This window comes from Bidens hawaiensis, unplaced genomic scaffold (genome assembly GCF_021521415.1).
Source record: "Bidens hawaiensis isolate Kalapana, Puna unplaced genomic scaffold, B.hawaiensis_p1.1 tig00012472_1, whole genome shotgun sequence".
Taxonomy (NCBI): domain Eukaryota; kingdom Viridiplantae; phylum Streptophyta; class Magnoliopsida; order Asterales; family Asteraceae; genus Bidens; species Bidens hawaiensis.
In genome coordinates, this window is record NW_027492020.1 from 28,161 (window position 1) to 54,598 (window position 26,438).

At 33.1% G+C, this 26,438-nt stretch overlaps 2 protein-coding genes across 2 annotated transcripts; both read left to right on the forward strand.

The window, feature by feature from the left end:
• The first annotated feature begins 2,633 nt into the window (after positions 1–2,633).
• LOC143541172 (transcription factor-like protein DPB) lies at positions 2,634–9,345 on the forward strand. The gene is made up of 10 exons (XM_077034062.1): positions 2,634–2,984; positions 3,712–3,984; positions 5,078–5,157; positions 5,341–5,384; positions 7,941–8,003; positions 8,107–8,253; positions 8,354–8,422; positions 8,547–8,645; positions 8,969–9,039; positions 9,117–9,345. Exons 1-10 carry the CDS (start codon positions 2,788–2,790, stop codon positions 9,343–9,345), a joined length of 1,272 nt encoding a protein of 423 aa, XP_076890177.1. The 5' UTR covers positions 2,634–2,787.
• A 14,441-nt stretch (positions 9,346–23,786) lies between these two features.
• Positions 23,787–26,418, forward strand: LOC143541147 (S-adenosylmethionine synthase 3-like). Its single transcript, XM_077034045.1, has 2 exons — positions 23,787–23,810; positions 24,975–26,418. Exon 2 carries the CDS (start codon positions 24,982–24,984, stop codon positions 26,152–26,154), a length of 1,173 nt encoding a protein of 390 aa, XP_076890160.1. The 5' UTR covers positions 23,787–23,810; positions 24,975–24,981; the 3' UTR covers positions 26,155–26,418.
• The last annotated feature ends 20 nt before the right edge of the window (positions 26,419–26,438 follow it).

Here is a 26,438-nt window from a genome sequence, read left to right on the forward strand (position 1 = left end):
CTGCTTCCCCTTCAGCCCAAGAGTAGCAGGACACATTTAGTATATAGTTTTCTTATTAATTATTTTTACCTTACAAGCCTTTTATAATTTAATATTTTACACATAATTTACTTACAAGAATGTGATCTTTTCAGAAATATTAAAAAAATTATGCATGTTAAATTCTTGTTTTAAGTATTTTATTAGCAAATTCACATGAACCAGTACTTATTTAAGTTGTATTTAAATTTTTGCAGGTTTGGTTAGTGCATTACGTATATACATGTTATGAAAAACTATTTATGTTATATAAACGCGTTGATACTTTTATAAAACTATACAACTTTTATTGGTTTGTATTAGCATAACATCATTATTTATGGTGGAAACTTCATTTTTCAAATCATGCTAGAAACTCATATCTTTAATTTCATAAAAACCATCAAATTCAAAATTTCAGTTATTTGTTGTAACATATCAAATCTAGGGTTCCATCTAGTAGCGATCATGACATAGTAAATCCTTCAATTCAATCGATCTCTATCTACATCGATCACAAGTCTAAATCTTTCAGCTCTAAAGGAAGACTGTCGTGTTATCTAACACTTCTTGTATATCTAACCAAGTTTTGTATGCATTATATTTAAGGTTTGTATCTTCCAATAAATCCCTCAACACATGTTATATTATGTGTCCGACACATAATGGAGATGTTTTCAAGTTTCAACTACAAAGTAGTCAAGTTTGGTAGAATACTTTTAAAAAGTGAAATGACAATTACATGTTAAAAGGTACTTTTCCTTTATGTAAATTTCTCTCGTTATCTATAAAATGCATTGTTAAAAAACGCTTCTATAGTTCCAAACATTCATTGATCCCTCATGTTGGACACAGGTGCCCATCAACTATTATCATTTTCACAAAATCTATTTTAACTTTCGCGCATTAAATTTCCAAGTTTCAAATAACTATTTCAAACCTTTATATTTATCAGGGTTTTCTTTTAACATAACATGTATTTTCCTTGTCATTGTTCCATTAACATTAGGTCTACAACATATACATAAGAGCAACGGTCCCACCTTGCATTTTTTTCCCTCACGCCTCATGATTGAATCGCTCAAAGTGAACCTAGACAACCTTATATATCTTTCTTTACTTTTCTCCCATTTGATTTTGAGTTAGAAAATTTTTGACTTACTTTATCTTCTTGATATAAACTGAGATCATCAACAAAACACAAGTATATGATTAGTAAATTACACAAACGGAATCACTCACCAGTCACCATCCATCTATCATACATATAACATAGTTTAAACAACAAAATCATTCATGTTTATAATAAAGTACAAAATTGTTTGTCGTTTTAAGAAAATTCAAAAATAAAGTGTTTGTTTGTCAAAACTAAGTGTGTTATCATGAACCTTTGATGGCTTTTCTTATAACTACTAACTCACAACCTCAAATGCTACTTCTGAATCTACATCGTTGTTCACTATAAGACTAGAACTCTTAACCAATTGAGGGCAACTATTATTAAAGCACATTATTGCCGTCACACTAACTATTTATGTAGAAAAAAACCATATTACCCATCTATTCACAAACTAAAGATGCCATAATGTTTTATAAAACAATTATCATTAAACCGTGAAAGACATCATACTACTTGACTAAAAAAAGCAAGCATGAAAGACATCATACCGTTTGACTTGAATAAGCAGAACTAAATCACAAGAGTCTTAAATCATCTTTATCGCTACTTTCTTCACGAGCGACTTGCCCACCTCCACGTTAGTTGACCACCTATCTCTCTCCTCCCCACCCCACCCCATATCTCTTTCTCTTTCACATTCTCCTTACGAATATATCGTTATAACATTATGTCTAAATGAGTTTCTTTCTCATCCTCGAATCCCGTTTCTCATTTTTCCACATAAGACTAAGTGCCTTTCATAGGCGCCCACAATTATTATAAAATCTACAAATTAACTTTTTTATGTCACCTATAAAAACATATATTTATTAATAAAATTAAGATAAATAAGACAAATTGGATTTTAGTAATCCCATCTTTTTGCAGTTAGCCGATAATTATCTCATTATGTCCTAACTTTCACATTAACGTCGTTAAGTTTTTTTTTTCAAATTTCAAATTGATGTTTTAGGGTTTTTAATCGGAATGTGGATACAAGTCGATTGAAGTAAAACTTATCTTGAAACGATACTCCATACAGCTTGATTTTGTTAATTGGAAATTTAAAATCCCGCATTAACAAAAATCAAGTTGTCTGGAGCATTGCTTCGAGTTAAGTTTTACATCAATCGACTATCCTCATTCCGATCAAAAAGCTAAAACATCAGTTTGAAATTTATATAAAACTTAACAATGTTAAGTTTTTTTAATGTATTTCCAATGAAAACAATTAGTGTGAAGGTTGGGACCGATAATAACTAATTTCTAAGATGTAATTATTATAAGCAAACTGGGAAAAAAATATGAGATTACTAAAATCCAACTTTCATGTAATAAAATATAATATATAATATTATAATTTAAAAAGAAAAAGAAAAAGAAAAAAACAAATTAAACCCTGTTTTGGGTTCCCTCCTCTCCGGTAGCCATGGAACGATTGAAGAGTTAATAACAATAATTCAGCACGTTATACACAAAACCATCACCAAGACCCATAATAATAATAATAATAATCGCCACCAATATCTACTTGTTTCAGTTTTCACATCCTAATTTCATCTGGGTATCCGCCCAAATTCATAACCGTTGCTTAATTTTGGTGGGTATTCATGGGTTTAAACAATAATAATAATAACAATAATCCATCACCCATTTTATCCATACGGTCATGGGGCACCACAGCTTCCGGCCAATCGGTTTCCACCAGCGGCAGTGAGGCGGCGTATTCCGTTGGCAACTCAACGATTTCGAAGCTCAATCATCTTGACATTCATGCTGATGATGCTGGATCTCATGGGGTTACTGGGTATTTTTTAATTTTTGATTTTGATAACAGTTTGGTTGATAAATTGGTGTTTAAGATTAGGGTTTGTTTGCGGTCGGTTTTTATGTTAATTTGGTGTTGTTTGATAGAAAAATTTCAAAATGATAGAAGCCTTAGTATTTTGTTAGTGTAGGTTGTTAATGTGGTTATTGTAAACTGTGAATTTGCATAGATTTAGGTGTGCACATACGAGCTACACGAGATTGGATTGATAAAAAGATGGAAACGAGCCGGGCTTTTTTGAGCTTGTGCCGTGCCTCAAATAAAGCTCGTTTAGTTATTGAGCTCGAGCTCGAGCTTTAACGAGCGTTGTATAGTTTTATGTTTTAACTCTTTTGGACTTTTTTGTATTAATTTCACACTGCGCAGACGAGATTAGGCTTGTTTAAGTTTTTTCTCAAAAATATGTAAAATGATTGAAAACGTTACTAACCTAGTATATTCATGGAAGGTAAAGCATTAACAATAAAGATATAGGGTGCGTTTATGTTATTAAAATGTAACTGTTTTCGGCTACTCTTTATAAAGTTAAAATTTAAATCTGTGCAATTATTATGCTGCTTAGCATATGTGATCTATTTTCTATTCCAACAAGGACGTATATATACGTGTTCTCGGAGCATAAAAGGCTATATGTTTTATTAGCCAGTCAAATGTTTACGCTAAGGTTTAACGAGTTAGTAGTTAAGTGGTGGGCATCTTTGTGCAGTAATGCGAAGAAGAAACGGGCTCCACGTGCAACTGGAGTGGATAAAAATGGTAGAGGTCTCAGGCAGTTTAGCATGAAAGGTTTAAACAACAACAATAACAATAATAATCCATCACCCATTTTATCCAGACGGTCATGGGGCACCACAGTTTCCGGTCAATCGGTTTCCACCAGCGGCAGTGAGGCGGCGTATTCTGTTGGCAACTCAACGATTTCGAAGCTCAATTATCTTGATATTCATGCTGATGATGCTGGATCTCAAGGGGTTACTGGGTACTTTTTATTTTTTGATTTTGGTAACAATTTGGTTGATAAATTGGTGTTTAAGATTAGGGTTTGTTTGCGGTCGGTTTTTATGTTAGTTTGGTGTTGTTTGATAGAAAATTTGAAAATGTTAGAAGCTTCAGTGTTTTGTTATGTTATGTGTAGGGGAGGGACTACAAAATGGGGCGACTTGCGCCATGTGGCGCCCAGTCAGCAAAGGGTGGGTTTCTGTTACAGGGGTGTAATGGTGTTGTAGCCATATATATATATATATATCACACACACACATATAATAATAATAATAATAATAATAATAATAATAATAAACACAAATACAGACACAAACCAGGCGACAAATAGTCATCCCCCCCCCCCCCAATTTCGCCCCTTTGTCGCCTGGGGGCGGTGTTCACCAATAAAAGACCACATTTTACCTTGTTTTGTCGCCCACTATGGATACCCTTAGTGTAGGTTGTTAATGTGGTTGTTATAAACTGTGAATTTGGATAGATTTAGGGGTGCGAATGAGGCGAGTCGCTTGCGAGCTACTCGAGAACGGATTGATAAAAAGTTCGAAACGAGATGAGCTTTTTTGAGCTTGTGTCATGCATCAAATAAAGCTCGTTTAGTTATTGAGCTTGAGCTCGAGCCTTGTATGGGAAGCTTATTTAGGATCGTCGAGCTTTAACGAGCGTTGTATATTTTTTAATTTTAACTCTTTTGGACTTCTTTGTATTAATTTCACACTGCGCAGACGAGATTAGGCTCGTTTAAGGTTTTTCTCAAATTATATAAAAATGATTGAATATGCGTAGTAACCTAGTATATTCATGGAAGGTAAAGCATAAACAATAAAGATATTGGGTGCATTTATGTTATTAAAATTTAACTGTTTTCGGCTACTCTATATAAAGTTAAAATTTAAATCTGTGCAATTATTATGCTGCTTAGCCTATGCTGCTATCTGTTTTCAATTCCCGACAAGGACGTATATAGATATATTTGTTATCTGAACATAAAATACTATATGTTTTTTTGATAATTAAAGGTTTATACTCAGGATTAACTAGTTGATACTTAAGTGATGGGCATCTTTGTGCAGTAATACGAAGAAGAAACGGGCTCCACGTGCAACTGGAGCGGATAAAAATGGTAGAGGTCTCAGGCAGTTTAGCATGAAAGGTTTGCAACTTGTTTTCTCTCCTCAATTTAGAAAGGAAATATACATATTTAAAATAATTGTTGTTTGTGACGCTTGCATTTGACACGAAAATATTTAAGAAGCATTATACTATATTCTTATTTTGGGTATTGTAACGTTTTTTTTGTTATGATTAATGTTTACTTTCATTTTGATTTGCATAGTGTGCGAGAAAGTTGAAAGCAAGGGAAGTACTACTTACAATGAGGTTAGTGTTTTTCTACCTTCTTTTACATGTTTTTTAGGTCACTTTCAATTTTTTTTTTCATATCAGTTAAACTTTATGGTTATTGTTTGCTAAAACTATTGTGGCATGAGAATAATGTTTACCATATGGATGCGCTTTCATGTACCAAAATTTAAGTAGTTATAGATTTTCTTTCCTGGTGTTTTTATGTCATTGGATGTACTTTTATTAACCGTGGACACCCGTCACCCCTATAATCATAGAGAAGGAACAAAACCTGAGTTGCATTAAGTTAATAGTTCTTAACAAAACTAAGAATGAATTACCGAGGAACTGTAAGAAAATTTCTTAAATGATAAGTGGAAGTACAATTGCAATTATAATCATGCTGGTACAATGTGACCATGAACTCCACTTGAATTCATATCTATTATAAATAGCTATACTTTAAGTAAACAAGCATTTAGATAAAGAGAATTACAATCTAGAATTTGATTGTCATAAAAAAGTTAAGTGTTTAAGGCGTTAAGCACTCATGCTAGTTATGAACTCTTCATGAAGTTGTTGTTCTTCAACATTAATATCTGTATATGGGTGGACATTATTCTTATTTTGATAATAATTTGTTTCCTTTGTTGCTAGTGTTTCTAGTTTTCTTATCTATTTTCTTTGTTTAATTTCGCCCTTTTCCGTAGCTACTTTTTGTCGTTTATCACTTTATCTCAAACTATGTAAGTTTTAAGTGAGTGTAACGTTTGTTCGACTTAAAGATCAATCAAGAATGGAAGATTGTTGAGTTATTTAGGCATAGTAATATTGTACGTGCATGCTTTGTAATATACTAATATTTCATTTATTATAGAGGGGCCTCTTTATGAGAGATGAGTAATTCAACATGTATCATCCACTTCTAGCGACTCTGATCTCCACTTCTTTTCTTCTAGCAATTTTGATTTCTTTTTAATTGCGTGACTCTCTAGCGAGGTTAATGTTGATTTCTTCTTTCCTCTAGCACCCCTTTTTCACCACTCCTGGCACACCTAGTCGGCTAAATGTGCGTCATTTGTGTTAGCATGTAGTGTTAAAAGTATGAATATGAGGTTATATAGATGAACGGAGAAAGTCGCGATCTTGTGTGTTTGAGTAGTATATCATGTTTCTTGTTGGATTTGAGAAAAGACGGTCAATTGTGACTTGTGAAGTTTGGAATTAGAGATCTTAGAGAGGATGGCTAGGGTATTTTAGATGAAACTAGCGATTCCTAGTTAGTTAGTTGTCGCTACATCGAAGCCAATACATGTAACGCAATGGATATAGTTATCGCTATCAAACTCGAGGGAACAAGATGGAAGGTCTATGGCAGTGGTCTATCACAAGAGCATTGGCGAAGGTTTCTTAGGGCCCGGGGTGGCCCTGGCCCCGCTGTTTTTTTACGCAGCAGCTTAAATTTACCCGTCTTCGTCCGAAAATTTTTACACATAGTGTAAATTTAACCGTTTTTGGCCAAAATTTGAGCCCGCCCCCCTTTGTATGTGAAATTTTGTGTACATTTTGAGTCCGGACCCCCTGGTGTCTTAGCACAAGAGCATATGTGAAAACATTAGAAGGAATGTGCACGGGAGCTCGGAGTGTATTGATGATGATGGAAGTGGAGAAGATTGATGTTATGGCACATGAGCGAAGAGAGTTCACTTACAAGCGGATTTGAACCACCACGATTCATTTTAAACTTTAAGGGCTTGGACCAATGTGTCACTCACCATCCCTTCATTACTTGATGAAGCTATTGCATCAAAAGAATATGAGGAGATTAGTTTAAGTTAAAGATATACGACATTTAAAGTACAAATACACGATTAATATTGCAAACAGTCTAGTTCAGTAGCATAATCACACTAAACGCACGAAGATTATTGGTTATTTATTTGAATATATGAGCTCTGACTTCAAACTATGTGAAGTTAAAACAGCACTTAATGATTGCTTAACAAAGTGATGATTGATATCTATTACAGTATCACCCGTCTTGAGTGGAATGTTGAGTTATTTAGATATATTATGCTAATTAGTTAATATTGTAAGGGTCTAATGTGCAATATAAAATTTAATGAGAGATGCTGTACTACTGTTATCCCAAATTCAACAAAGATAAAGTAGAATGTGTTGGCCATCATTTGTTAGCTCAAACCTTAACATGCATTTGCATACTTCCTTTTTAGTATCAATATGTAAAATACAAAACACAACTATTTTAAATAATAACACTCGGGATTGCAAGTAAATACTGAAACTGTAACTGCAAAGGGATGCAAAACCGTGTTTGATTCCCATTATCATCTCTTCAACATAAAAAGTAAGCAACTAAGCATATGTTCTCTTAAGATCATAAAGGTTTTATTCTTTTTTTTAACAAAAAACTGAACTAAAAAAAGTATTAACATTTACAATTTTACTAGAACCGTTGCCATCAACTCAAATGCATGTAATATTCACAAACATTTAACAAATTAAGCCATATGTCATGGTCACATAAAAAGAATTTTTAACTGTTTGAAACAACTATGTTTGCATTTCCAGGTTGCAGATGAACTTGTAGCTGAATTTGCGGACCCTGGAAATGGTGCTCAAGCTTCCAATCAGGTTCATGTTACCACCTAATCTGTTTTTGGAATAAAATATTAAACAAATCTTTCTTCTTTGCTTATTTATCATCTTTTTTGTTTCATGCAATTACTTGCCACAGCAACAATTTAATGAGAAAAATATTCGTCGAAGGGTATACGATGCGTTAAATGTTCTAATGGCTATGGACATTATTTCTAAAGATAAAAAGGAAATACACTGGAAGGGTCTACCTCAATCAAACTTTAGCAATATTGAAGAGCTAAAGGTCAACTCTCATTGCAAACTTTTTATACATTAATGCTAATTATCAAAAGGGCAAACTTGGCAATTCCCAAATTCACCCCTCTATATTTTCTTAAACACAGAAGAATCGGCTTGCTATACAGAGTAGATTTGAGAAGAAATCGGCTTATTTACGAGAGCTAGAAGATCAAGTGAGAATATTTTCTCCTTTGTTAGTCATGTTCAGATTTATTTACATAACAATAATAATGTGTCAGGAATTTGATTTTTGATGATTCTTTTTTGCACTAATTTGTCGTTTTTTCACATACAAAGTACGTAGGTCTCCAGAATCTGATACAGCGAAACGAACAATTATATAGCTCTGGAAATGCTCCAACGGGTGGTGTGGCTTTGCCTTTTATACTGGTGCAGGTACAACTGTTTATTGTTTTTTACTTTTGTTAATTAAATTTCTCGTGCTTGTTTCTCGAAGGAGCGAAAAAAAAATATCATTCTTGAATATCCATATCAATTGCAATATATTCTTGTATGGATGTTATTGATATGATTAGTTATGGACCACATGGTTCTCTCTATTTTGTCATTTTGGAAGGGTATTTTGGTCATATAATTAAAAGGTCCACATGTTTCATGATATTTTGATGAATTAACCAAATATCATGTGTGTTGCATCTTTAGTTAAACATGTGATGTTACAAGAAAATCATTAGCATCTTTCCGTCTTATAATTGCAGACTCGACCTCATGCTACTGTCGAGGTGGAAATGTCAGAAGACATGCAATTGTTCCATTTTGATTTCAGTAGGTAAATAAATAAGATAATTACACTTGGTCTATGAATTATAACCTTTAATACTGGTTTTATATTTGTCACAATTGCAGCACTCCTTTTGAAATACATGATGATAATCATGTTCTTAAGGCAATGAAGTTATGCGACCAATCAAAAGGTGGTGATGACATGGCAAACGATAGGCCTATGGATGGTGGTGCGTGCTTGAGCCCATCACCCACGCTAGAGCCACAGTCGACCACCACACTATCGGCTAGACCTTCAACCTCACCTCCTCTTCCTGGTATACTCAAGGCGCGTGCTAAGAATGAGCATTAGCTTATTCTTGGTCCATACAATCTTTGCCATGTGGCGTTTAACCGTTAAAAAGTATGCTGCATTTGTATATTGATGGCTTAATTTGTTTTGCTACATAGCAAGCTAAATTGCACCAGTGGGACCCACCTGTTCTTGGGCTTATGGCTGTGCGCTTTTGATACTTGTAGGATGAAGGGTATTTTGTTAACCTTTTAGTTTTATTACTATTATATTTTTTATAATTTTTGAGCTACTGTTTGAAGCATGTCATGGCTTAATATGAAGGTGATGTATAATGTAGATGTTATTGATTTAATTCTACATCAAGAGCACATTGTAAGATCTTTTCATATTTGGAAACATGATGCTATTTTGTTGGGATTGATTTTCTCTTATATCTGGTATTGATGTTATTTTGTAGAAATGAGCTTTTTTTTCCAGAATACCGCTACTGTAGTGGTACAGTACCAATATCATACCGAAAGATCGTAAGCAGTACCGGTATCAGTATTCTTTTTTCATAAACTCGGTATTGGTAAAAAGTGGTATTGATACCGGTACTTTGTGGTAAAAATCGGTATTTGTATTGAATTTATATAAGATATATCTAGAGATTTTTTAGAAACCCTAATTCGATTTTAAAAAATATCATTGATTGTGTTTGTCTATTTTATGCCAATGCGAATTTTAAGCAACTATATTCCATTCGTATCAAATATTTCAAGTCTCAGTTCAGTTTTATTTTTTTCCTTGAAAACCCACCGATATCAGTTTTGTGAATATGGTTTTGTCAACTTGGTTTGGTTATAGTTTTGTAAGAGGTTTAAAAATCTTCAGTTTGTGAATTTTTATTACAATAGGTCAAAAATTTTCAATAAATTAATGAAAGTCAATGACGTATAGCAATTAGAAGTTCTGCCCTACATAAAATCAGCGTAAGCTGTTTTTTTTGCTGTTAAGAAAAATTAAAACGCTAGTTTGGACCTGTAAAATGTTAAAAATAAAAATAAAATGCTAAAGCGGTATTGAAGCGGCAAATTGCCGAAATACCGGTATTGGTTATATATCTAGTACTCATTTTTCCTCATATTCGGTATTGATACTTTCGATATTGATACCAGTACTACACTAATCTCATCCCTACTATTTTGTAGTTTGAATGTTGTATTTTCCATCTAGTCTTAGTGAAGGAAAGGTTGGTCAATGAACACACCTGCCTGGAGCACTTAGCCTGTGTGTGCTCAGGTAAAACGAGGTCTAGAAGCCTAGAATAATCGCACGTTGAGCTTCATAATAACATAATTTTACAATATAAAAGTCTCTAAACATGTAAAAGAGGCCACAAAAAGGCCTTCATGATAACATATCGGCTTTTTTTTAAAATATTAGCACAATTGAAATAGTAAAGATTGACTTAAAAACTATAAATAATTTAAATACTGATAATTGTTCAATTACGCTGATTATAGTGTATCAATTATATTTTGACAACTCGAAGAAACTTTATTTAACAATATTTTTTTTACAAAATTTTTTATATGTAGTAATATATACTTGAATTTTTTTAATACTTTTTATACGAGCCAACATTGAGACAATAGTAACCTTTTGTTTTATTTTCTGACCTTTAAAATCATGTTTTAACCCAATTATCCCCATTTAGAAAAAAGTTACCACAATTCAAATCATAATCCAATATGTCTATTTAAAAATCTAATTATTTAAACATAATAGAAAAACCATTTCACTTGAGGCCCAAATCTTTCTCACGTACAACCAAATTTGTTTTAATAATTGTTGAAAACAACTAGTGACCTCCCCTAAAGAAAATTATCGGAGTATAGCTTGTAATAATAAAACCAATAATAACAATAATAATAACGTCTCATAGAAGGGACGAAACATAGGAGCCGAACAGGCCCACGTTTTCAAATCAGCTACCATACAAACACGTACGGAAAAAGTAAAAGGAAAGAATACAAAAAACTAAAAGAAAAAGGATCAAAAGTGAAAAATATAAGCACAACTCGACAAATTCAGGTGGGGACTTTAGCTTTAGCATAATATCTACATTAATGGTCCTTAAAAATCTGGTGATCGACAAAAGCAACTTAAACTATTAGTTGTGTTACGCCACACGCCATTCTTTTTCAATATTGTTCACCTCACTATCATAATCGTATGCTACAACCATGGGTGATGTTACCCTTCAAAGGCTATATACTTAACGTACTCTTACTCTTGTCATATCTGTCATGTCATTCGATACACGAGTGTATACATTTGGTATACATGCATACAACCCTGTATACGAACGTATAGCCCTTGTATATAGACGTACAGCTCTAGTACTCTAATAATCAAGTGTAGTGACATATATGTAGTCTTCCTTTTGAATCCATTCAAGGTTAGAATATTGTAAAACAAGTGGTGTAAAATTAAGGCCGCATAGGACAAGATTAGTTAATACATATATTCTCAACTATAATCCTATTTTGATATTAAATTAATGTGCGCAAAATAAACAAATGGAACTTGATTTATAGTAAGCAAAAATGTTTTATATAATGTTATAGAAGTTTACAAGATGCTTTTTATTTACAAGAACTTTCTGCGTGTCTCAGACAAATTAACTCATATGGCCTCTATATGTACTGGAAACATGAGCACCAAGATCAACCGTGTTCATTTGCTTGCGACCTAACCAGCTGGCCGGTGCACCAGCACACCACTAGTAAAAAATACTAATATAAAGGTAGCTCACGCGCAAAGTGCCAAGTGAGCCATCAAAATGCCACATTATATCCATCGCCCCCCGTCCCGTTCCCGTGCACATCAAGTGCTTTACACACTTGCAAACTAGCCGTGTCGTGTTATACAAGAATACATGTTGTAAAAAAAGTACATGGTTTATTTTTCCACCGATGTGGATAAGCTCCGTTGTCGCAATTTTAAGGTTTCAACGACACAACTTAAAACATTTATATCTCATTTATCTTAGCTCTATTTTAAACACAATTTGGTTCGTTGTGATCCACTTACATAGCACAACATATATAAGCAACTAAATAATTATTATATAACAAATATAAAGAATTATTTGTGTCCAAAACAAGTAAACAAAATGAATTTTTCATTAAATTTCCAACTTATCAATACTTGTAGAAGTTCTTAACGTGTTCTTAACGTATTGATATATACTATGAGCAAGTACGTAATAAATGATTTAAGTACATCTATGATCTATGACACCAATCAGAAGTTTATATATCCTCGACAATAGGACCCGTATATAAATCACAATCCTCGATTTACTGTTCTTTATGTTGTCACTGATAGACGCAATTAGCCATTAGTGGAATATAATATATTATCATGTTTTTTGTTTGGGAGGAATGAAGACACGAATGTTTATCATCAACCAAGCATTAAAAATTCAACACTATTGAAAAGTTGACAGGAAAGATGGGTGGAGAACAAAACCCTAAAGACCAATATATTATTATTATTATTATTATTATTATTATTATTATTCAATGTTTTAAAAACCGGTTCAAACCGGTCGGTTGAACCGGTTAAACCGGATTTCACACAACAAGCCGGTATTTTAAGCCGGTTTGCTAGAATATCGTACGGTTTTTATTTTCTAAAATACCGGTTTTTACCAGTAAACCGGTTTTAAGTCTGGGGAATTTTTGATATTTGCGGCACATATGTATTCAAAATTACTTTTAACCCAACATTTAACATTTAAACGTGTAAACTTTAGTATTATTTATTTAAAACTGAGTGCTTTTCTATTATTTTTTCAATATGGATTAACTTTTGAGTTAATTTTTGTTATGGAATCATTTACATTTGGATTATTTTTAGAGTTGAAAGTTGCATTTATAGGAAATTATAAGGTAACTATTTAACCGGTTGAACCTCCTAGTATAACCCGGTTCAACCGGTTGTATCATTTTTTAGCTTAATCCAGTACGAGTAAAAAACGGTTTTAAAAACATTGATTATTATTATTATTATTATTATTATTATTATTATTATTATTATTATTATGTCATTTTTCTTTCATAGAACAAAATCCCATGCGCCGTGATAAGGGGACCGAAGGTCCACTGCTAGGGTTGTTCCCACGTGGATGTCACCTGCTGTCACGTGGTCATTACCTAACTGGTGAGTAGTACAGTCACGTGTTATTGTTGTTGCCTTTCGTGTTTCATGACAATATATTGATTCACTAAAGATATCTCCTTTCCTATGTTACTCTGTCTCTCTCTCTCTACGTATTTGTCATATTCGTTCCGTATGTGCCATCATAAGAAAATATATAGTAGAGTTTATCATACACAAGTTCCATGAAATACAGATCGAAAAACTTATCTTAAATAATGACATTAACAAAATGTAACTTACGACCTAAATCCTAATATATTAGGATACAGATTGGAACAACTTGTGCGAATATCAATTCACATAAAAACAAATACATTAACAAAAAGATAAATTCATACGAAAAGTATATATACAATATACCAAAATGATGATATAATATTGCAAATATTAATAAACTTATGTAACTATGTATATGTATCCAAAAATAAATAAATATTGTGGGTCGAAAATACACTAGTTATTAATATTTACAAGTTCTAAAAATTTCATTAGGTGTCATTTTTTATAATGGAGCCTTTTTTATTTATTTAATATCAGACACTATAAGCTTTTAAATATTTCACTTGTGCAATTTTAAGGTAAGATTGATCACTAAACAATCTAGCTAGCTCTTAACATATTTAAATTTAAATTTCAAAAGTTTGCTTTTGGATATACATACATATATAACGTCACACATTTGTTTACCAAACCTGCACTACACATAATTTAAGTTTTAGCGGCGACACATTTATACCAAATTTGTTTTAATTGATTTTAGCTAGTCTAGTTAATACGAACCATCCGAATCTACCATGATGTTGAGGGTTTGAGTTTCACGTCGATTTAAAACTAGGTTAGTTTTGTATTAACCATTATGAAAAAAGGTAATTAAGAAATACCAAGACTAGAAATTTAGTTTAATACCACTTAACATTAACTACACAAGGTGATAAAAAGGACGTAATGGATACTTGAATTAACTCCCGCCCGGATCGCTTTACAATATGATATAGAAAGCCTCACCCTACACGTACAAATGTTGTAGAGAATTAAGGTTTGTTTCTCATTGCAAACCCAGAATGTAATGAAATAGCTACACAATTAAAGTGATGAAAGGCAAAATGTTGGGTCAACAACCACCTTGCCCATTATATTATGTAATTTTATAATGAAACGTTTTCATTATAAAATTACATAATATAATGGGCAAGGTGGTTGTTGACCCAACATTTTGCCTTTCATATGATGTATATATGTGTGAACCCTCGGGTGGGCAAAAGTGAAATTGCACTAATTTTGACGTTATTTTACTAATCTCGTGAAAATAACGTTAAAAGTGACGGACGGTTAATCAGGCATCATGTAATGGCGTTGATAGCCGAAAGACAAGGGTACATGCACCGATCAGCCGGTGTCCCGATGATTGAGTGCCATGTGCCTTATGTCCAAGGCTTGATGCAAAACTACTTTCGAGCCGGGGGTCTCACCGGAAGCAGCCTCTCTATCCTTATGGGGTAGAGGTAAGGCTGTCTACATCTTACCCTCCTCAGACCCTACCATAGCTTTGCTATTGGTGGGATATACTGAGTACGATGATGATGATGATGATGATTTATAATGAAACGTTTTAAGCAGTTAATTTATTGATTAACCTATGTCTTGAGACATTTACTTATTATTTTCACAATTTATTCCATATTTGAAAGAAAAATAAAAGAAGAATTGATCCAATGATTGTCGTTTAATGATTAACTCTCACTTATTTATGTTCACCATACATTTGATTTAACATCAATCACAATGTATGTTTATACTGAATTTGTATAATTACTATTGTATATTAATTAAAACTACATATATAATCATTAACCAGCTATCAGTATAAGCTAAAACAATTGCAAAACTCCATCACTGGTACAAGTTTTAATACATAAAGTACACACGATAACAAAAATATCTAATACTGGAGTCTTGAATTCGTCATGTTCCCTGAACCCTATATATACACATATGTGTTTGTGTTTTATGATGTATGTGCTTCTCTCTCTCTTCTCTCAAGATTCTGTTCAGTTTTTATCTGCATTTGCACCTGCACCTTCCTTAGTAGCCTATAGCTCACATCTCCTCGATCTTTCTTTCAGTGGCGGATCTAGGTAGGGGTCAGGGGTGCACGTACGCCCCTCAACTTTCTTTGCAAAGTGCAATTTTATGTATCGTATACCCCAAAACTTTGAGATCTGTCATTTTACAAACCCTTTCTTGATAAGCAAAAAAAAGTGTTTGGGATACCCTGAATTTTTCTTCTAGATCCGTCACTGCTTTCGTGAGTTTGAGATACACTGAGGTGCAGGTGTTTCTGCAGACAAAAGATGTCATCTTGAATCTTGATCAATCTACAATCTATCTCTCTCTACTCATACACATATTATACTTATATACTAGTATACATACATGTATATATATGATGAGTGGAAGAATTGAAGAAATGGGGTCCATACACCATACAAAGGTAAAGAGTTCAATGTTTTTCGTGATATGTTGTTTGCTTTAAAGTTAATACTTAGAACAGTAGAATGTTTTTCATGATATTAATGCTAGCTTAATTATGTTCCAGGAAAAGTGTTTGTTGTCCTACAATCAAATTGTAGGTTTTGACAACAACATAAAATAAGATGATGAAACACAAAACCTTGCATACATTTACGTATGCCTGTTGAATTTGTCTCAGGCCCGAAATCAATAAAATCAAGGTTCTAAGTTGAGAACTCAGCTATATGTAGAGGAATCTCGTGCTTATCGCGGTATCACGCTGCTGTGCGACCGGTGGTTTCTGAATTTCTTTAATATTGTGACTCCTACAGTTGATCAGGTATGGTTTTGAATTCCAAGTCCATTAAAAACATTCAAACGATATACATCTAGTTGAATTATCAAGGACTAATTAACAGTGGAGGGATATATGAGTATCAGTTATTATATCTGGCTGATGCATAATTATCAGCTAGGTAGTTTAATATGATATATGGGGTGGGATCTAGAGAGAACTCCTCTTAAAGAGAGAACTAGACAACTAGTAAAGAATTATTTTTAACTATTTTTAAAAAAATATTTTTTTATTTTTTTCTTTCCTCCTAATAAGATGATATTGTTCCTAAAAAAAACCGTCGATGTAATGCATATGTGCATTAATGTGGATTGTATATATAAAATAGTGTTTTATTGCATATAATTCAACACAAATACATCATCTAATACACACTATTGAATATATGCAAATACGACACTAATAATTATATGCAAAACACATTATTACATATATGTAATACAACACTAATGCACATATGCACTATATCGATTTTTTTTAATGTTTGTTTATAATATAACAATATTGCAAATATACAATACAAACCACTATAAATATGTTATTCAACACTATTTCAAATATCAAAATACACACTATTGCACATATGCATTATAAAAAAAGTCGATATATTGCATATATGCATTACAACGTCGTCGTTTTTATTTGCTTTTATTTTTATATTTTTTGTGGTGTATATTTTGATATTTGAAATACGAACCACAATGTCACACCTGCAAGAAACTTCAATAAATTTCAAATTCAAAAGGTTAATTTTATTAAGTTTTCACATTTTCCGCTCCTTAAAACCTTTAATTACATATTTCTTCAGGCAAAAATTTAACTATATGTTTCTTCTTTTTCATACCAAATTACCCATATAGCTTTTTTTAATTTTCTATACCCACGATTGAAAAACTGAAAGGTCGTCGGCTACTTCCATCATCAACTAAACTCCATTCTCATCTACAATTGACGGGCACCTTCCTTCTTCACACGACTACACGAGCTACAACCTCTTTGACACAAATGTCATCGACGTTGGCTTCTTGTTTTCACGCCAGGTATGATTTTTTAGGGCTTTTATGCTCTATAATCTGCATTTTATATTTGTGTACTTAATTAACGAACAACTGATGCTTATAATTAACCTTTTGAATTTGAAATTTATTGAAGTTTCTTGCAGGTGTGACATTGTGGTTCGTTAGTGTATTAAACTTGAATATTTTGAATTTTGATGTCCAAGTTAGTTTATTGGTGCTTATGTTTTAAATGTAACACGAGTGGATGCGCATTTATATCTTAGAATTTCAAGGATGAGCAAATTGTATTAGGTATCGGTACATATACTTAACTATGTAATTAAAGGCTTAAGGAGGGGAAATATATAAATGCCTTTGCTTTAAACACAATTCTGATAGGTGCATTTAATTAGCGAACGGATAGATTTTGGATATTAAGACATTGTATTTTTTATTCCGATATATATTCGAACTTTGTAAATTTTAAAATTTATTTGTTGATTAAATAAGGTATATTACTCTAGGGGAAGGTTAACGTACAAATTAAATTAGCGTGCTAAACGTGAAAATAAAGTAGAGTATTTATGTACTTACATCATAGAGTAATTACATATAATTACTCTATGATGTAAGTACATAATTACTCTACTTGATTCTCATGTTTAGCACGTTAATTTCATTTGTATTTGATCCAAACCATATTATTCTATTGTATTGACTATATTCTTTCAGTTTTAGATCAGTTTTGAATTTATTTTATCATCACATGAATTGTTCTTTTTATCTAAAAGTTGATTGTGAGTAAACCATGGGCTTGTTCTTTTGGGCTAGTGCCTAATAGTGTCGATGAAAATGGTTTAAAGTCTAGACAACGGACCGTGGGCTTGTTATGAGATTGTTAGCTAGAGCCTAGAGGTGAAAAATGTTTTTGGGTTGTGATTCGAAATTGGTTTGAAAACTAATCCGAACAGGTGGCAGAACCGGGCGTTTTTTCTCTCTGTTGACCCTTGTTTCTATATAAATGATAAATCTGTTAGATTAGATACGCTATCACATGTTTTAAAAACACTCTTTAATATCTCAAAATTAAAAACCGATCTCTAGTAATGGCATCCGCGGTCACTTTAACAGTAGTTTAATCGCATATTCTTTATATTCTTTTTAGTGTCGGGTTAAATCTTAAAAAAAAAAAGGTGAACCATATTTTATGTGTGCATTTTTTTAAAAAAGGGTGCAAAAAATGAGGTTAGAAAAATGGGTCAAGGTCAATTGAAATGTTAGCAACACTAAGTCGCTAACTGAAATAGGTGAGTCATTTATGTGACCATCGTCATGGAAACTTAATCCCGAGGAAGGCGTATGTCGTATGATGTGTTGATGACTGTTGAGTATAGCTTGATGGCTATAGGTGGTCCAGGGTGTCACAACATCGTGACTAAGGTGGAGAGGATAGCTTGAGAGATCAAATACTAGGTCCTCTCTTGGGGAAAAGGTTGAAGTCCAAACGTAAGTGTCAAAGGCCATGAGGAGCCCAATAGCCCATGAATGCAGGTTTAAGCTGTCTAATGGGTCATATACGAAGCCCACGTGTGCTTTGGGCTTTTAAAAAATCATCCATTTTAGAGAACCGTATGAACTTAGGGCCGTCCAAACCGCTCGTCGCTCGAACTCGCTCGAAAATTGCTCGAAAAATGCTTGCTCGTTTTTTCGCTCGATTGTAAACGAGCCGCTCTGCTCGTTTCGGTTTATAAACGAGCCAGGCAACGAGCAAAGGTCTGCGCGGTTCGGTTCGGCTCGAATACTTTTAATTTATTTTAGACATAATTATATATGAACAAATATATAAATATATAGACAAAACACATAGATATAAGCTTAAAATTTTTTAAACCCCTTAAAAATTTTCCTATTCGTCTTCGCCTTCGTTTTATTTGTTCGCTTCAAGTTTTTAAATTACTAGAAGTTTGTTTACATGATCATTATATCTCACTTCAAACTTATTTTTAATAAAAATTTACAATTTATTACATGTTTGTCTTAAAACTATTAATTTATTTATAAAATATATTATTTACAACATTCAAATTTGTTTCTTATAGAAAATTTTAAAGTGAAAAAAAAAATGCTCGAAATCGTTCGATGTTCGATCGAAAAATGTTCGATTCGATTTTAGCTCGTTTTGGTTTTCGCTCGGTTCGAATTTCAGTCATTCGGTTCGGTTCGGTTATAAACGAGCCAAACAACGAGCAAACCTTCGCTCGATTTGGCTCGGCTCATGACCTGCTTGAATTAGACCACCAACTACCAAGCCAGTGGTTTCCCAAACAATTTTTTTACTTCCTGTTAAACATAACATGATAAGATTAACTTGGTTTTATAATTGCTTTATATATATATATATATAAATATAGAGAAAGGTTCAAATAAAAAGTTTGTTTTTTCTAAGAAGGATGATATTTTAGTCTACTATCTTAATATTGAAAACCCACTTAATTTAATTTTAAAAACCCACTTAATTAAAATCCACTTAAGTTTTCACTCATCTCCTACAACCACCACCGCCCACCGCCACCACCTTGCCGGAAAAGTCTTCGGAAATTTCGCCGGAAAATAAAACACAATGGAAAACACTGTGAAAAACACAATGAATAAAACACAATGGAAAAAACACTACAAAAATAAAACACAATGAAAAACACAATTAAATAACAAAACGTAAAAAACACAATGAAAAAAACACTATGAAAAAATAAAACACAATTGTATAACACAATTTTGTAAAACACAATTTTGGTAAAACACACCTTGTAAAAAAACCCACGAATTTTTTTTTATTTTTATATAACAATATGGTACTCATATAAAAGATAAAAAAACACTCGTTATTAAGGTGAATTTTTTTAAAAAAAAATATCGTATAAAAAAATTATGGACGTTTTAAAATGATGGGGGAATTTGACATGTGCATTGCATGTAGAGAGAAAAAATCAACAAATGTGGTATTCCTATTATGCCCTTATCCTTATTTTACACTTGATGATCTCTCTAATCTAATCTCAACCATTCAAGTTTAAAATAAATGGACAATATTATTTCCGATCCTTCCTACAAAAACTAATTTTCTTATTATAACTCAACCATATAAATATAAAGTATTACTTGCATATCACCTTTTTGGTGTTCACCTCTTTTTTATTTTATTTTTTCTTATTTTCTTTTACAGTTTTTTCTTCTAAATAAGGTGAGTTTTATAAGCATCTGTTTAAAAATAGTCACTTGATTATCTTAAAAGTCTTTCTATCTTATAAAAATTATTTTAAAATTTCTTTGAAAGCTTTTTCTTTAAATCATTTATCTTATAGTGGCTGTACTTTTTTTAATTAAATATTAGTTACTACTTGTTAGTTATGTAAAATATTTAAATAGCAAATCTATATCTATAATATATATATATATATATATATAAACGAAAACCCAAAAATCCTACGTGTCGCGATGTGGTCGCTCCCCCTTTTTTTGGAGTCTCCAGACTTGCTTGATTTTTAAATTGAGGCTTCTCATGCATTTGACCCAAATTCACGGATATGGGTCTTATCAAACTCAGATATTTCTTAAACGGGTTATAACATCTCATTAAATTAAAAACTAATCTCACCAAATATTTGATTTAAAAATCCTATAAAGTAATGATATACCCAAAATTAATATCTGATTTATTTATAAAAAGTTATAAATTATTTATAATTAAAAAACCAATTTTATAGTAAAAAAAAATAAACGGGTCTTGGGTCTTATCAAACCCAACCATAAGTATATTATTAACTTTCATATAATAAAAAAATAAAATCCAAAAATTAAATAATATATTATAAACAAATAAGATAAAACAACCCCCGTAATACGGGGGATAAAAACTAGTATAGGCATATACCTTGAAGTTCATAACTTACGTTGAATTATTTCATGATAGTTATTGCAATTATCGTTAGAAATGTTTTTGCAATATGCAAAACTAGCTCAATTTACAATAATATAAACCATATACGTTGAAAATAAAGTGGATACTAGTAAAGTATATACCCACAAAATATATACTCAATAGAAAAAAAAATTGGAATACATATTTCAAAAGTAACGTTTGAATTATGTGTGAAGTATATTTATAACTTGTTACCAAAGAAAAGAATCTTGCTCTTTTTTTCCAAAATAGAAATTGAAATGAATGCTTTTAAAGTGTATATTTTGTAATCGGATGTTGATTTATCAATTTTTGTTCATCGTTGAATATCGGGCAACCATAGAAGATAATAAACCCCATATTAGACGGCCCATTAGGCTTTGGCACACCCAAGTTACTTATAACTCATAAAGAGAACTTACATGAGTGCGGGTTAATACCTAATTTTGGAAAACTGAATAGGCCTAACAGACTAAAGTAACAGTTAAACCTATACCTATATGCTATGATTTATGATTTTATGGTGTGAACTCTGGAAAGTAGGGATGAGATCGGTACCGTACTTTGTACCTGAAAATACTCGTATCAAAATCAGTAAATATGGGCATCCATACTTGTACCCTAATTTATGGTAATGGTACCGGTATAGGTACTTTAGGTACGATAGCCGCTTTGATACCATTTTTTTTTAAAAAAAATCAATAAACGTGGTATCGATAGACGATACTAGTACCATAACTACAATTAGTTATTTATAACAAGGTTGCAAAAGTCGTTAGGCGGACCCTAGGCGGCCGACTGGGGAGTTGAGAGTACTCGGAGTACATGGAGAGTACTTGGACATGGTAAATATAAAGAAAATTAATTTTTGAATATTATATATTTGTCAAAATAAGCATAATTCACGTCAAAGTGGTACTCTAGCTAACTTGACAACTTTTGAATGCCTTTTAACTGACTTTTAGACAACCCTAACCCGCCTAGCTCGACTTTTGACTGCCTAGCCCGACTTTTTGTTCGACTTTTGACCGACTTTTAAAAATTCATTGCCCGACTAGCCCGACTTTTGACCACATAGCCCGCCTCTCTCGACTTTGACTGCTTCCGACTAATGAAGGCCGACTTGGAAAAAGTCTTCAAGGTAGGGGTCCAAGGACCAACTAGTCGGCCTTGGAATCCAACTTTTTAACACTGATTTATAAAATCAAAACCGTAATACCACAACCAACACATAATACCAAAACTAAAAATTAAACAAATCAGCCATAATATAAAATTCATTAATGGTGGCTGTTACTAGGTATTTATTGGAAAAAGATGAGAACAAAACTAGGGTTTGATTTTAGTGCTTAATATTTTGATTATCAATTGTTTTGAAAAACCCGCTTGAAGCCTTGAGGATATCTCAATAAAAACATGGTTAAAGTAATGAGTTTTAAAAATCTCAATAAAAATCTTTACATATTCCTAACGGGTACAGAATAATTGTACCTATATCTGAAATACGTTTAAATTAGAACTTAGACTTTATTAACTTATGAGAGCACTTGTTTGAGTTATTTCAAGCTTGATTTCTAAAGTTTAAGTTGAATTGTTATTATTTATTATTTAATTTACATTCATATATTTAATTTATATAAGTATTTTTAAATATAAATTTTATATCACATCATATATATTCTTTAGTTACTTTTAACATGATTTTATATAAAATATTATTTATTAGATAAGTATATTCATTTTACTAAACAAAAAAAATTATATAAATAATAAACTCACTTAAGCTCGCTGGTGACTATAATAAAGAAAATGTTTCCCCACATCTTGTATAATTTTAATTTTAAAATTGGTTTTACCGTGTCTTGTTCTGGTCCGGTTCGTCTACTTACCACTGAAAATCGGGAATCATAGTCTCATATCTGTTTGTGAAATTGTACCTCATACCCGATCCAATACCCATAAGATAATTAATTACATGCCAATATCGAGCTTATTTGCCGGTATCAGATTCCCTGTTTATGTTAGTGATTTTTAATTATGTATTTTTTTTACAATTATATATTTTAGATAATTGTATGCTTTTATCAGACTCAAACCTGATTAATTATTTTTTTATTAGTCCCATAATCGTCCACCTGTCCACTCCAAAATAACAGCAGGTAAAATTTAAACACATTCACTGTAATCTACTGTCAATTTAAAAGTTACATTAACCTGGTTGGTATCAAGGGTAAATTCATACGAATGTACACATTTTACGCGTTGGTGGATAGAAGTTGGTGAAAGGGCCCCACCAGGGTTGGTGAGGGGTCCACATCAAATTAGTAGGTGGTTTCTACGAGCACCCAACACCCATTCACACTATAAATATACCCCAATTCACTCCTAACCAATTCGTCTCTCTCTTAAGTCTTAACCTTAACCACCTCCTCCAGATCTCACCTTTTGATAATATTATTATTATTATTATTATTCTACCCAAATTAAGGTACCAATTATTATTATTATTTCTTCATGCTTTGCATAATTAGGTTTTATTACTTGCAGATCTGGCTCATTTTGTTGTTGAATGACGTCAGATCTGTTTAGTTTGTTCGTTTATTTATTAGATCTGGATTGTTTGCGTCGATCTTTTGTCGTGAAGCTTTAAATGTGTATTATTGTTTAGGTTAAAATGTTAAAAGTTACTGCTAGGTGACAGATCTTGTTGTTTATGTCTCAACCTTTTGGTGTTGGTTACTGGTTACTGATTGTTGTGATTTTGTATTTAAAGTACTGTTTAGGAGTAATTAATTAGAAAGTCAATTAATAAAAAGTCAACTGTATTGTATAGACTATCGACTAATACTTCATTAGTTGAAAATAGACTGTTAAGTGTTGGTTTATTATACTGATAGTTGTAGATCTCTAGCTATTTAATTCATTAGTGTGAGTATATGAACTAGAAATGAGCAAAAACCGAACCGTTAACTGAAAATTTTAATCTGAATTAACCATAACCGAACAAACCGACGGTTATGGTTAAGTGAATCTGATTAACTGAAAAGAGTTCAGCGGGTTGTGCACAGTAACCCCTCGATGCCAAAGAATGATAACTTTGTTTCTAGTAGGATCAATTTTGCCATTCAAAAGGGGTGGCGGCGCAACTTGTTGTCCGCTTACCTGCCTTTCTATTGTAATTGGATCCTTTTATTATAATATGCAAATCTTATTTAAAAAAAAATAACTGACCATTCGGTTATGGTTAATGTGCCTTTGTGAACCTGACCTGAACCCTAGTTGACGGTAAATGTACGCATGTTTAACCAACCGTGTGGTTATGATTTTGGTTATGCAATCTTCTATAACCGAACCGACTTTTGCAGATACCCTAAATTATGAACAATATTGATTTGATGTTGACTTCGATTATTAGATATGTATAAACTAAAAAGATTCCTTGTCTTATTATTTGGAATAAAGTTGTTTTAGATCTGTGAATTTGATTCTCATTCTAGTGGATTAAAGTAGTAGATTCCAATTAAGGTGATGATTCTGTAACACTATTAACCGTTGCTGTCACATTCGTAGTGTGTTCTATATCTATGATAAAAGATATTCGTATTGGATTGACCTTGACACGTCATATCAAACACTTTTTTGCATGTTTCAGTTAAGAGATGGAGACCTTTCTATTCACATCCGAGTCAGTCAACGAGGGACACCCCGACAAGCTTTGCGACCAGGTCTCGGACGCCATCCTTGACGCCTGCTTAGCACAAGACCCCGACAGCAAGGTTGCCTGTGAGACTTGCACCAAGACCAACATGGTCATGGTCTTCGGTGAGATCACCACCAAAGCAACCGTCGACTATGAGAAGATCGTCCGTGACACTTGCAGGGAAATTGGATTCACGTCTGCTGATGTCGGTCTTGATGCTGACAACTGTAAGGTGTTGGTTAACATTGAGCAACAGAGCCCCGACATTGCTCAGGGTGTTCACGGACATTTGACCAAGAAGCCGGAGGAAATCGGTGCTGGTGACCAAGGCCACATGTTCGGTTATGCTACTGATGAAACACCCGAGCTTATGCCTTTGACTCACGTCCTTGCGACTAAGCTTGGTGCTAAGTTAACCGAAGTGAGGAAGAACAACACTTGCCCGTGGCTCAGGCCGGACGGGAAGACCCAAGTGACCGTTGAGTACCGAAACGATAATGGTGCGATGGTTCCAATCAGGGTTCACACTGTTCTTATCTCAACCCAACACGATGAGACCGTGACAAACGACCAAATTGCTGCTGATCTTAAGGAGCACGTGATCAAGCCTGTCATCCCGGCTCAGTACCTTGATGAGAAGACCATCTTCCACTTGAACCCATCGGGTCGGTTTGTGATCGGTGGTCCACATGGTGATGCGGGTCTGACCGGGAGGAAGATTATTATTGACACATACGGTGGATGGGGTGCTCACGGTGGTGGTGCTTTCTCCGGGAAAGATCCAACTAAGGTGGACAGGTCTGGTGCTTACATTGTGAGGCAAGCAGCCAAGAGTGTTGTGGCCTCGGGGCTTGCACGCAGGTGCATTGTGCAGGTGTCTTATGCTATTGGTGTCGCTGAGCCATTGTCTGTGTTTGTGGATACATACAAGACTGGAACTATCCCGGATAAGGATATCCTTGCTCTGATTAAGGAGAACTTTGACTTTAGGCCCGGGATGATGGCTATTAATCTTGACTTGAAGAGGGGTGGGAACTACAGGTACCAGAAGACTGCTGCTTACGGTCACTTTGGACGTGATGATCCTGATTTCACCTGGGAGATTGTTAAGGATTTGAAGCCCAAAGCTTGAGTGTAACAGTTTCATGAGAATGATTCTTTGGCCCTGAATACGGCTCACGGAAAATAAACTAGCTTTTGTTGATTTTCTGTAGCTTTAAGATGGGAAAACATACGTAGGATCCTTTTGTTTGTTTGGTCATATGTTTGTTTGTGTTTCTGTGTCTTTTTCTTTAATATTTGCTTGCTGGGATTTCAAAACTTTGATGGAGATGCATATGTTACTACTTACATGTACTATGGAACTCAAGTTATTGAATTATCAACTTGCTATCATTTATGTCAAAAGTATAATGA

Bases quoted from the DNA above. Each gene is read 5' to 3' on its own strand.
- LOC143541172 (XM_077034062.1), top strand. From the start codon at position 2,788: ATGGGTTTAAACAATAATAATAATAACAATAATCCATCACCCATTTTA. The intron at 2,985-3,711 runs GTATTTTTTAAT...ATCTTTGTGCAG, and splicing joins GGATCTCATGGGGTTACTGG to TAATGCGAAGAAGAAACGGG. The intron at 8,646-8,968 runs GTACAACTGTTT...TTATAATTGCAG, and splicing joins TGCCTTTTATACTGGTGCAG to ACTCGACCTCATGCTACTGT.
- LOC143541147 (XM_077034045.1), top strand. From the start codon at position 24,982: ATGGAGACCTTTCTATTCACATCCGAGTCAGTCAACGAGGGACACCCC.